This window comes from Peromyscus californicus, unplaced genomic scaffold (assembly GCF_007827085.1).
Source record: "Peromyscus californicus insignis strain IS unplaced genomic scaffold, ASM782708v3 Scaffold_8__1_contigs__length_139910024, whole genome shotgun sequence".
Taxonomy (NCBI): domain Eukaryota; kingdom Metazoa; phylum Chordata; class Mammalia; order Rodentia; family Cricetidae; genus Peromyscus; species Peromyscus californicus.
Genome location: NW_026294606.1, coordinates 75,590,236 through 75,602,905, shown reverse-complemented (window position 1 = coordinate 75,602,905; position 12,670 = coordinate 75,590,236). Strand labels below are relative to the sequence as shown.

Sequence of the window (12,670 nt, the reverse complement as noted above, 5' to 3'; positions counted from 1 at the left end):
TATCTATCTATCTATCTATCTGGGACAGGGTTTCTCTGTGTAGTTTTGGTGCCTGTCCTGGATCTCACTCTGTAGCCCAGGCTGGCCTCAAATTCACAGAGATCCGCCTGCCTCTTCCTCCCAAGTGCTGCGACTAAAGGCATGCACCACCACTGCCCAGCAGACCATTTCTATTTGTAAATAAGAATACAGTGGTCAGAACTGATACCAAGTCTGTTTCCTCAATATTAACAAAGCAATAATGTACTAAAACTATAAATCACAAATTATGTGAAGACAAGTTTATACATGATTCAAAACCAAAGTTGCTTTTCTTTCGTGTCACTGCTCAAACCAAAAATCTAAAAGTAGATTCCCCCCAACCACACACACACACAGAGTTCTTACAAGAAAAAGTGTTTGCTGCTAAATGTAGCCTAGACATTAACTCCTATCTGTACTCTATGATTGGCTCATTTCTGGCAATCTTTCAAGTGTTTATTGCATCAACAAGCCTGTACTAGCTAGCGTTTTGCAAATGTGACATTAACTAGGGCCATCTGGATAGAGACCCTCAAATGAGAAAATGCCCTTTTTAAGACTGGCCTAGAGGCAAGTCTTCAGGTACTGGCTTAACTACTGATGGGAGAGGGTCCAGCCCACAAGGGGATGCTGTCACCACCGGGCAAGTGATGCTGAGTTACACAAGAAAAAGAGCAGAGAAACCACGGGACTCCTCCATGGCCTCTGCTGCAGTTCCTACCTCCAGATGCCTGCTTCTGTGTTTGTCGTGATTTGCCTCAATGATGGACTGTGATTAGGACCTGTAAGCCAAATAAATCATTTCCTCCCAAGTTGCTTTTGGCCAGTGTTTATCATAGCAACAAAAGCCAAACTAAGACAAGTCCCAAAGTCCGTTCTTACTGACTCCAAGTTTGATATTTTTCTTAAGTTCTACTAGAAATAGAAGCATTCACATCATTTATGACACTCTAGCCCAGTGGTTCTCAGCCTTCCTAATGCTGCGACTCTTTAATACATTTCCTCATGTTGTGATGACCCTAACCATAAAATTATTTCATTGCTTCTTCATAAATGTAATTTTACCACTGTTATGAATTCTAACTATCTGATATGCAGGATATCTGATAGGTGACCCCCAAAGAAGTCATGACCCACAGGCTGAGAATCACTGACTATCCCTAAGTTGCATGAAAGTAGCAAACAATGCTATCAATTTGGTATCACCTACTTTAAGGCTTTAAAGTCCTCATCTTTCTGAGATATTAATGAAAGCACTGATGTTCTCCAATTTGTTTGCCTTACTTTAATTTTTTTCTGTCATTTCAATGGTTTTTTATTTTAATGTAAGGGCAATAAATAAATATGCTTAGTTAATTATTTTGAAACAGGTATAATAGATGAGTTCCGTATGTCTGATTTACCTTGGTACTTAGCACTCACACACAGCTTCTATTATTATTTTGTAGCTCAGAGTTTATAAAGAGGACTAGAGAGAGGGCTAAGTAGTAACCAGGACTAGGTGCTCTTCCAGAGGAACTGGGCTCAATTTCTAGCATCTACAAGGTGGCTGGCTCACAGCCATTGGTAACTCCAGTTTCAGGAGAATTGATGCTCTTTTCTGGCCTCAGAGGAAACCAGGCATGCATGGTGCACAGACATACATGCAGATGGAACAACAATACATATAAAATATGAAATTTTTTTTTCAAAAGTTCATAAAGAAAGCTAGGCATGGTGGCCAACACATAAGAGGCTGAGGAAGACTACAAGTTACAAGCCAGTCTAGGTTAATACAATGAAACCTCTCTCAAAAAATACAGAACTATGAGCAGACTTTCTGGAGCCCAGGCCTATGGTGTGACACCTTGCGCAGCCTTGGTGCAGTGAGAAGGGGCTTGGACCTGCCTCACCTGAATGTACTGGCCTCTGCTGAGTCCCCATGGGAGATCTTGTCTTGGAGGAGGTGGGAATGGGAGGGGGTTAGAGGGGAAGACTGGGGGCAGGAGGAGGGAGATCTGTGGTTGGTATGTAAAATGAATAGAAAATTTCTTAATAATAATAAAAAAACATACAGAACTAACTGAATTAATAATTCCAAATAATTTTAAGTCCACTATACTATGAATAGATATTTAATTACCACCATTAACAAAAACAAGTCTTATTAAATATACCTTATCAAGTTTTTCAAATAAATATAGCTGTTTCATACCTGGAAAATACTGAAGATCTGAACAAATGCTTCGAAGAGTTTTTGGATGTTGTCTGTACAAGCTAGAGGAGCGTAGTGTACTGAACATATCTAAGTGACCTGGAAGGAAATTGGAAGAAGTTGTTGTCTAATTGTCAAGCCAAAGCAAAAACGTATGAAAAATTGTATAAAATATAAATTTATAAAACAAGGAAAATCATAAAACATGAGTTTCACATAGTATTTGTCCATAGTATAAACATTTTTTAAAAAACATTTGATGCATTAACTACTTTATATCTTACAGTTCCTCATTTCACTATCACTTATGTTAGATTACTATTTTTCTCTGGCATGTGATTATAGCAGAGGTAAAAACAAGAAAAACAACCTCTTTTATTAAAAAGATACAGTGATAAAGAACTACTATTGCTTAAAACCATTTCAAGCTCTAATGATGTCATAGATCACTGTAAACACAGCTTCTAATCTGACTTATAAGTATCTTTAATCCAAAGCTCTGGGGGCAGAAGCAGGTGGAACTCTGAGTTCAAGGCCAGACTGGTCTACATAGTGAATCCACAGCCAGAGCTACAAACGGAGACCCTGTCTCAAAAAAAAAGAGCCAAGTATAAAAGCGTCTTCTTTGATAGTCAGGCTTGCAACACAAGGCCATACAGTATCACTGAACTACATACTCCCAGTCCCAACTCCTCAATGATTGTTATTTGTTTGTATGTCCCAATTAGACTTAAGGCATTTTTCAAAAATTTCTTAAGAGTTCAACTAAGAAACTCATTTCTAATATTTCCATCTGCCCAAGTGGAGCAAGTACCTCATAGCATGAAGAATCTTGAATTGTAATGCAGATTAGAGCAGGAGAATAAGAGTATTAACACATTAAACAATGTAACCTCAAGATTTGCTATGGGCCAAACACTTTAGGAAGTCTAAACAAGAGACTCAGACTGTTAGGCTAAGCCCTCAAACCTTACACTGTTCTACTTTTTCCTCACTCTTACATTCTTTTAGTCTTTTTTTATTCTTGGACTCCTACAATGTATACTGATTTTTAAAACTTTTCTTCCATCAATATGAAACAGGTATTTTGAAATTTTTTTTTATTATATATACAGTGTTCTGCCTGAATGTATGTATGCCTGCATGGCAGAAGAGGGCACCAGATCTCATTACAAATGGTCATGAGCCACCATGTGGTTGCTGGGAATAGAACTCAGAATCTTTGAATCAGTACTAAGAATAGTACTCTTAACCTTTGAGCCATCTTTCCAGCCTTGATATTTTGATATTTTAAGAAGACTCTAGGCTGGTAGTGCATGGCTTTAACTTAATCCCAGCACCTAGGAGGCAGAGGCAAGTGGATCTCTTGAATTCGAGGCCAGCCTGGCCTATGTAGTGAATTCCAGGACAGCCAGGGCTACACAAAGAAACATACACACATGTGGCACAGGCCTATAATCCCAGCTATTCAGGAGGTCGAGGCAGGAAAACTCCAAATTTCAGACCTGAATGGATAACTTGCCAAAACCCTGGCTCAAAATGGAAAATAATAAAAGGGTTAAAGATGTAACTCAGTACAACAAGGAGAGTACTTGCCTAGCCTCAATGAGGTCATGGGTTCAATCCCACGGAGTACCACATAAAAGACATTCATGGACTGGATATGTAGCTCAGTGGTAAAATGCTCATAGCATGAACAAGCCCTGATGTCAATATTATGGGAATCAAAAGAGTACAGAGAAATTCTCTGTACTTTAAAAACTTTTCTATAAATCTAACATTATCGCAGTAAGAAAAAAGATAAATTAAAAAAAAAAAACCCTACCTCAAAAAAGAACTGGCCCATAGTAACTGCTAATAATACATTATAATCATTATCAATAAGTTAGAAATGACAATAACTAACATACCATATTTATTTTCAAAGAAGGACTGTGCCGAGACATGAGATGTATGCCAATGGGAAGAAACTCTTTTGTCTTTATAAAATCCAGGAAGTAAATTTTCTACCAGTTGATCAATCTGTCCAATTTTTAATTCAGATAATCCAAGGTCCCTTAAATTAAGTACAGGCTATAAAAGACAGATCAGCCAAAATAACATTAGTGAAACAGTTAAAGGATACTTATCAAAAACAGTAAGAATTTTTTAAAATATGAAAGTGCACTGATTTATTAATTATTAAAATAAGTTAATACAAGCAGTCTAATGTTCTAGTTTTACTAAGATTCATTCCGGGTTTGACCAAAAAAAAAAAAAAAAAAACTAATAGTATCCCTAAATAGATGACATTTCATAATAGAAAAAGTATTTCTCACTGTAACCAAATGCACCAGTTACTTAAACATTATGATTCACAATGAGGTGAAGGCTTTACATTGTTTTCCCGCTCCACATATAAAGCACTGTGATCTAGTGCCAACCTAACTATCATCTGTCATTCATAAGAATAATTATTTGCTGGGTGGAGTACAGTAAATCAGACTATTTTAAGAGAGATAACATTGATGTAACTTTCATTATAATAATAATTAGTCTTCTATTAGTTGTTATTAATCTCTTACTATGTTTAACTTATAAATGCAACTTTACAGTATTTTCAGTAGTAAGGTTTTCTTGGACTGTATGATTGGAGAGCAAGGTTATCAAAAGAGAAGAAAAGTAATGGCGTGCCTACAAAAAGGAACAAGAAAACTGGGCAAATAGGGTAAAAGAAAGTACAAAGATGAGAAGACAAGCTTTCTATTTAATCAAAATGTTCCATCATGCCAGGCATGCTGGGGCACACATGCAATCCTGGCAGAAGGTCCCCCGAGTTCAAGGTTCTGACCCATGACCGTCACCACCTCAAACAAGTTTCTTTTCTATTTTCTATTGTCCTCCTCTGCCATAGCTCCTGATACTGAAACTAAGAGCATTGGGTATTTACAGATTACAAGGGTTTTTTGAAAACTTTATATTTTTTCTTTAAGAAAAAGTATATTCTGAACTACCTTGTTAATAAAATTTATAAATAGAAAAGGTTCTTAGCTTCACAGCTCACTGTATTCTTGCACATCACTGACTTTATGATTATATAAATACTGAAAGTATAGTTTCCTAACTTACAGATTTTACTTTCAAGTATTCATACTCTATTGCGTTTTGTTTTTTTTGTTTGTTTCAAGACAGGGTTTCTCTATGTAGCCCTGCTGTCCTAGAACTTGCTCTCTATAGAGCCAGCCCTGAACTCAAGAGATCTGTCTGCCTCTGCCTCCCTAGTGCTGGAGTTAAAGGTGTGCACGACCACTGCCCAGCTGTTGTTTTGTTTTTGAATTGGTTGTTTGAGACTAGAGTGCAGGCTGACCTCAAACTCTCAATCCTCCTGACTGGGCCCCTGAAGGGCTGAGGTTCCAGCTGTGTCACCATGCCCATTCTAGTTAATTACACTAAATGTATCTATAATTCCACTAAATGTTTAATTAATTAGTGTCTAATTACACTAAATGTTATCTATAAGGCAGTAGACAAAGAAGGCATTACTATGCTGCTAACTTCTTTGACACTGAAGTCACAATTGTCAGTAACCTGTGAGTTCTACCGTCCCATTCCTCCCTGAGGAGCTATGTGCAATTGATGGTTGCTATGGGAGAGAAACCATTTCCCTAAGGGATTCAGCCACCAGAAGGCTGCCATGCTCCAGTAAGTAACCCACCACTCACACAAGCAACCCTAGTTAAACTGGGTGGGTCACAACCAACCAACCAAGCCAAATCAACACAGTAACAACGAAGACGTGAATAGGAGGGAGGCTTGTTAGAAGAAATCAGAGGACTGGGATGAAAATGACCAAACACGTGACAATATGTTTATGAAAATGTCAATTTTTTCAATTTTATTTTTAAAAGGAAGAAAAGGGGCTGGAGAAATAGCTCAGCAGTTAAGAGCCCCTTTTCCGCTGTTGCAAAGGACCAGGGTTCAGTTCAGTTCTAGTACCCAGTTCCAGGGGATTTGACACCTATTCTAACCTCTATGGACACTAGGATGTACGTGGTACACAAATATACATACATGCAAAAATTAATATATACAAAATAAAAATGAATAACTAAAAAAAATTTTAAGACTTTTTATTTAAAAAGAAGAAAAACTAATTGGTATCAACAAGGAGTAATGTGGGAGGTACATACCAAATACAATGTCATATAAATATTTTAAAACAACAATCAAATAAATTAATACTCTTAATACGTACAACAAAAACCAGAATTAACTACCTTTAATTACAAACATTAAGCCAAAAGCAGAAAGCATTGGTACAAATGCCTAAATGACCAAATATGATTAAAATTCACCATATCAAAAAGCTTTCTCATGTGGTAGTGGTGCACACCTTTAATCCCAGCACTCAGGAGGCAGAGGCAGGTGGATCTCTGTGAGCTCGAGGCCAGCCTGGTCTACAGAGTGAGTTCCAGGAAAGGTGCCAAAGCTACACAGAGAAAAACCAAAAAAACTAGTTCAGGTAACTATTACCTCACTACTGGGAGTGTCCTGCTCAGGAACTGTATCTCGATGACGTTTTTGAGAAACAGACGTATTGACAGAAACAGATCCGGTTTTTGGTGAATGGAAGGCATTGATGAGATGACTAAGAGGAACTGTAACCTAGAAAAAAAGGTCAAAGTTCAAATTAAGCGGCATGTTTAAAAAAAATAACAGAAACAATCTTTTTTCTGGTCAGGATTTAGGATCTGCTAAAAGTTAAACATACACCACATGTCAAAATTATGGGTAAGCTCAGGGGTAGAGCTATGCTCAGCATGGAGGATGGTCTAGGTTTGAGATCCAGCACCAAACACTCAAAACACATACCCAAAAAGATTGGCACAGATAGAGTAAACACCGATACACATGATACACATGCAAAAACAAAACAAACAAACAAAAAACTAGACATTAAAAATTATCCATCCTCATTTACCAAAGGTAGAAAGAAAATTGGTTTATTCTTTCATGATACTATTCTGGATACATTAGAAGACAGGCATGGTGGAATATACTTTCTATTCCAGCACTCGGGAGGAAGAGACAGGCAGATCTCTAAGTTCAAGCCTAGCTTGGTCTACAAAGAGTTCAAGGACAGCCAGGACTACACAGTGACCATGTCACAACAATTAATTATTTTGAAATATATATATTTTCATCCTCCAAAGTCTACTTTCTAGAAATTTAATCTAAAGAAATAATTTGGCAAATGCATGCACACTAATAGGGCAATATTTACCAACATAGTTTTAAAGTAAATGAAAAGCTGGAGAGCATTACCACGAGGGAAGTAGCAAAATAAAAGTCACTTTCACAGAATACTTCACCAACATTAAAAGCAAAAGTCCATATCTGACTTTTCTGATTTTGTACTTCTTCACTGCCACCATCTTGTCCTAAATCCTGCCCTTACCCAATTGCAACACATTCCCCAGCACGAGATAAAAGTGATCAAATCAAAGTCTGTGAGATCACTCTTCTGCTTAAAATCTAATACCTGTAGAACCTGAATATCTTCTCCAGTTTGGTTCTTTATTACCTCCCTTCATTATGTGTTCCTTTGCTCTCTGGGTTAGAAACGGCTCAAAGAATACATGAAAACACTTTATTTACATTTACCCATCTATAAGAAGAAGCAGAAATGAACAAAAAGTAGTATATTGGACAGGCCTAGAGAGAACACCTAGCAGAGAACATCCTCTCTGGAGTTATGATGTAACCCTCTTCCACATGGCAGTACTACCTAGCAGCTCAACTACTGCCTGAAGATGGGGAATTACAGTATGCTGAAATTATCTGGTCTGACTAGTCCCACTCTGAGGTTATTTGCAGATTCAGATCACCTCATTAGGACAAACACAGATGTAATCCATGAGGGCTTATGATTACTAATAATTCAAGAAATTCTAAGAATTTCACAGAAGTGTGTAACCAGGAAGACCATAAAATTAAGTATTTATTAATATGATTAATATTAATCAAATTAATAAGTATCATATTATCCAATTAAAAGATAAACCCCATATTTTTTTCTATTTTAGTATTCAATGTTGCATTCCAACATAACAGTGTATACAGGGAATAATAAAGATGTGTTTTGTTGAATGAATAAAATAATGGTTCTGAGTATATACCAAGCCTCATAATTTAAATAATTAGTCTCTGTGACATAAAAATTAGCTACTATTGTATCTTGCTGTGATTTGAAGGCATATTCCCTTTAAAATTCATGCTGAGTTCAGCTTCCATTATAACAGCAGTAAGTAGGAGGTGTTTAGCTAGAAGATAGCACATTACAAGCCAATCGCTTTGTGTTACACAGGGAGATTCAGTTTTATGAAACCCAAAGGAACAAGGCTTTAGGTCCCGGAAGTCCTGTCCTTAGGAACAGACTGATGCTGTCACCAGAGTGGGTTTCCCGCCTGGCTCTCTTTTACCCTTCTACCATGTTATATCTTCTACTCCATGACAGTAAATTACTCACCATGTCTTCTTGATAGAAATTAATTAAAATTATATTCAACAGCCCCTATCAGACTGCTTTTTCAATCACTAAAGCTTCCCCGACACTGTCATCTTAGAAAACAGCCATTATCCTGTATCAGGCTGACCAAAACAGAAACATCACTTTCCACCGTCTCCCACACTAAAAACCAAGTGAAATTCTATTTTTTCCACCTGGGACAAGTTGGCTGCCAATTCCTAATCCTCTTGCCCCCTCCCTCAAGTCTGGAATTAGAGGTGGCACACTAGACACATCCATTTATTTTCCATAATTACTGACATCACTTTATTGGGACAGCATCCCTTTCCTGGGTTAGGGCAACAGCATCCTTAAATCGCTAACACTTCCACTTTTGCCCTCTCGTATTTTCCACACAAGATGCCAGAGAAAGCCTACAAATGAAAATCTGGTCACAGAAACCAAATCAACTCCCTTAACTGCCCCGAGGCTCTAACTTGCTCTCCGACACCACTCCCTCCAATCACTGCGCTCCTGCCACACTGGCCTCACTCTCGTTGTTCACAGGACTTTTTATGCTTTATATTTTTGTCTGCCTGAAATTCCTGTTTACTGTTCACCCTTCCTTCCAACCACTAGTGGGAATCTATATATGCTATGTTCTCTTACTGCTCAAGCAGCAGCTAAATTAATTCCATTCTCTATTAGTCAGTCAACATCATAGAAACACAAAAAAGCAAGCGGAGTAATAGGAATTAAAGAATAATCTTTTTTTTTTGGTTGGTCTTTTGAGACAAGTTCTCTCTATGTAAGCTTGTCTAGACTCTCTCTGCCTGCCTCTGCCTCCCAAGTCAAGGAATTAAAGGCCTGCACCAAGCCTGGCTGGAATAATCATGTTAAGATAAGAAGTTGAGGGTGCAGCTGGTGAGGTGGTGGTGGGAGCTATTGATCCCAGTACTTCGGAAGCAGGCTAATCTCTGAGTTCCACACCAGCAAAGAGACACAGTAAGACCTTGCCTCAAAAAGTAAAATAAGCTGGGCGGTGGTGGCGCACATCTTTCATCCCAGCACTGGGGAGGCAGAGGCAGGCGGATCTCTGTGAGTCCAAGGTCAGCCTGGTCTTTAAAGAGAGTTCCAGGACAGGCTCCAAAGCTACACAGAGAAACCCTGTCTCGAAAAACAAAACAAAAACAAAACAAAGTAAAATAAAATAAATTAACTAATTAATTAAAACGGCCTGAATCTGAAAGGTTTTTTTTGTTTGTTTTTGTTTTTTTTCCCCCGAGACAGAGTTTCTCTGTGTAGCTTTGCGCCTTTTCCTGGAACTCACTTGGTAGCCCAGGATGGCCTTGAACTCAGAGATCCGCCTGGCTCTGCCTCCTGAGTGCTGGGATTAAAGGCGTGCGCCACCACCGCCCGGCCTGAAAGTTCTTAAAAACCATTGTCTGCTATCATTCCCCCCCCCAAAAAAAAATAATGAATCAAGGAAAAAACATTAACACAATTTGGGTCCTGAAAAAGATCCAAAAATATGGAATATAAATCAATTTTTTAAATATTTAATAGTAAGAATATGATGACTCAAAAATGTACACGAGTTAACTCTGGCCAGAAAGAAAGAAATTATGATGGCTATTCAAATTATTAGGGTATGTTTGAGCTAAATTCTGCTTGAAGGAAAAAAGGGTGTTTCAGAAAGAGGAAGATGGAAAGAACATTACATGTCCTCTTCACCTCTCGCGTAGACTTCACAAGCCATCTCAGAATGTACACCCCCTAAACAATGCCTGAATTCTCTTAACAGAAATGCTGTGCAAGCCTTCGGCCAAGCTATGGTCTCCGCCACCATAAGATCACGCCTCTGCCCTCTGATGCTCGGTTGCCAACCCTTTTAAGTCTCAGGTCATACTCTCAGCATTGTCCCCTGATCTACTTTCAGCCCGCGACTCACACTGGGTTCGTCGCTTCCCTCTCTACTTTGCTTCAGAAAAACTGATTCTACGACAGCATCCGGAACACAGTCGCAAAAAAAAAAAAAAAAGGGCCGCAGGAAAACGACTAAATGCTGTGCTCACCTGGGGCTGCACTGTGCTCGACAGGGAGAACATCTCTGGGCCCTCGGGACCTTACCCACCAGCCGAAACTGCTTCCTATCTTCGGTTCAGCGGAAAAGGGCTGAGCCCTTTTATTCTCTCTTTATTTCCCCCTCGCTTTTCTCCCGGTTTCCTCCTTACTCTTCCCAGAAACAAAAAATGGCTTCCCCTCCCTACAGCTGCTACGACGACATCTGCCCCGGAAGACCAGAGGCTCACGAAACAGTACTTCCGGAGCAAGTGAACGCCCCCACGCTCACCCCACCCCCGACCCCCGTCAGCGTTCTGCCTCTTCCCGGTAGTTTTTTCCTCTACGGGGGTTGTTGGGTTTTTTTTGTTTTGTTTTGTTTTGCTTGTTTGTTTGTTTCCACAATAAACTGGATGGTCTTCTAGTCGCTCCTAGTCCGTTTCTGAATTCAGTACGGGGTCAACCGCGCTTCCCGCTCACCCAGGTTCTCCACATTCTGTGACTTGGCTAGCTTCCACACCTCCTCCCTAGCCATGGCTTCACTTAGCAGTCGGCCTGGTTCCTAGCTCACGCGGAGGGAGGGAGAACTGCAGATCTTGGCTGGGACCTGGAAGGACCCCACCGGACTCGACCCGCATTAAAATCTGAGGAGTCCCTCCGCTCGTTGGCCAGCAACCGCGCCACCCCGTCACACACAGGCCGGGCACCCACGGTACAGAGCCGGCCGAACCCGAACCCAGCCGGAGCCCCGCCCAGCACCCAGCCGGAGCCCCGCCCAGCGCCCCGCCGGCCCCGCCCAGCGCCCCGCTGGCCCCGCCCATCGATGCCTACTTCAAGGGAGCCGCCCGGGCGCAGCCGCGCGGTGACGTCACGGGAGGCGCCGGGCGTGTGCGAAGCTTCTTTTGAATCTAGTTGGCGGGAGTCGCGGGCTGCGGGTGCGGCGGACTGGCCGGCTATGGAGTCCACTCCGGGGAGTGAGGAGACTGAAGGAGGCGCGGCGACAGAGGAGTGCGTGAATAGAATCCCGGTGCCAAGACCACCCTCCATTGAGGAGTTCACCATAGTGAAGCCCATTAGCCGCGGTGCATTCGGGAAAGTGTACCTGGGACAGAAAGGCGGCAAGTTGTACGCAGTGAAGGTAGGAAGTCGAGAAGGCGGAGGGTCTCCGACGGTCCTCCCCTACTGACCTCCTTCCTGCGCTGTTGGACAGGCTCTGGGGCTGCTGCAGCACTAGACTGGATGGCCCTGCTTGCAGAAGCCTGCACAGTCCTGCGGGCTGACTGCTGCGTCTGGGCTGACTGCAGTGAGCAGGTGTTTCTCCTTTGCCTACCCTGCCCTTCTTTCCTGTACCCTAAGAGTCACTACTCAGTGAAAGTAGCAAAACGTGTCCAACTTTGTCCTGGCCAGTGTTAGCAAATGAGAAAACTGAGGCTAGACATGAAGAGACTTGAAGCCACAGCCGTGATTCCTGAGTCGTTTCAAAATCCAAAAGGCCTTAAGTACCTGTTGATTAGGTTTTTCTTGTTTGCTCTGACGTAAGGAATTTTGCTATCACAAAGATGATTAGTTTGTAGACACTAATTTCGAATTCCACTTTTACCAAGAGAAAGCTGCATTATTTTATTTTTTTTTGTTCTGAGATTTATGTTGTGAAATGTTTAATTATAGTGTTGTTTATTTTATGTGTCATCTGGACTTGTTTTGTTTTTTTGGCTAAGTTTGGCTTTGCCAGGATTAAGTTTGGTACTTTCATTAAGCTTGTAATAGCCACTTTCAGGTTATGTTTTTATTCCATCCATTTGATAATAGATTAATAGGCAGGACCAAGTGCTGTACAACCAAAAGACCTCATTAAAGCCAGGCAGAGGTGCCACACACCTTTAATCCCAGCACTCGGGAAGCAGAGG

At 40.6% G+C, this 12,670-nt stretch overlaps 2 protein-coding genes across 5 annotated transcripts in view; one reads left to right on the top strand and one right to left on the bottom strand.

Annotated features, from left to right (window-relative positions):
* The window catches only part of Yme1l1 (YME1 like 1 ATPase), a 36,766-nt gene extending 25,814 nt beyond the window's left edge, over positions 1-10,952 (bottom strand). The window contains exons 1-4 of the mRNA XM_052729062.1: positions 10,778-10,952; positions 6,728-6,859; positions 4,126-4,288; positions 2,216-2,314 (exon numbers count right to left, since the gene is read on the bottom strand). Coding sequence (XP_052585022.1) covers positions 2,216-2,314; positions 4,126-4,288; positions 6,728-6,859; positions 10,778-10,810 — 427 coding nt within the window. The 5' untranslated portion in view covers positions 10,811-10,952. The remainder of the gene's footprint in view (positions 1-2,215; positions 2,315-4,125; positions 4,289-6,727; positions 6,860-10,777) is intronic.
* Positions 10,953-11,066: 114 nt separating this feature from the next.
* Positions 11,067-12,670, top strand: part of Mastl (microtubule associated serine/threonine kinase like) — a 46,132-nt gene continuing 44,528 nt past the window's right edge. For all 4 annotated transcript variants that reach the window (XM_052729061.1, XM_052729059.1, XM_052729060.1 and 1 more), the window contains exon 1: positions 11,067-11,901. In XM_052729061.1, the coding sequence (XP_052585021.1) occupies positions 11,587-11,901 (315 nt within the window). In that variant the 5' untranslated portion in view covers positions 11,067-11,586. The remainder of the gene's footprint in view (positions 11,902-12,670) is intronic.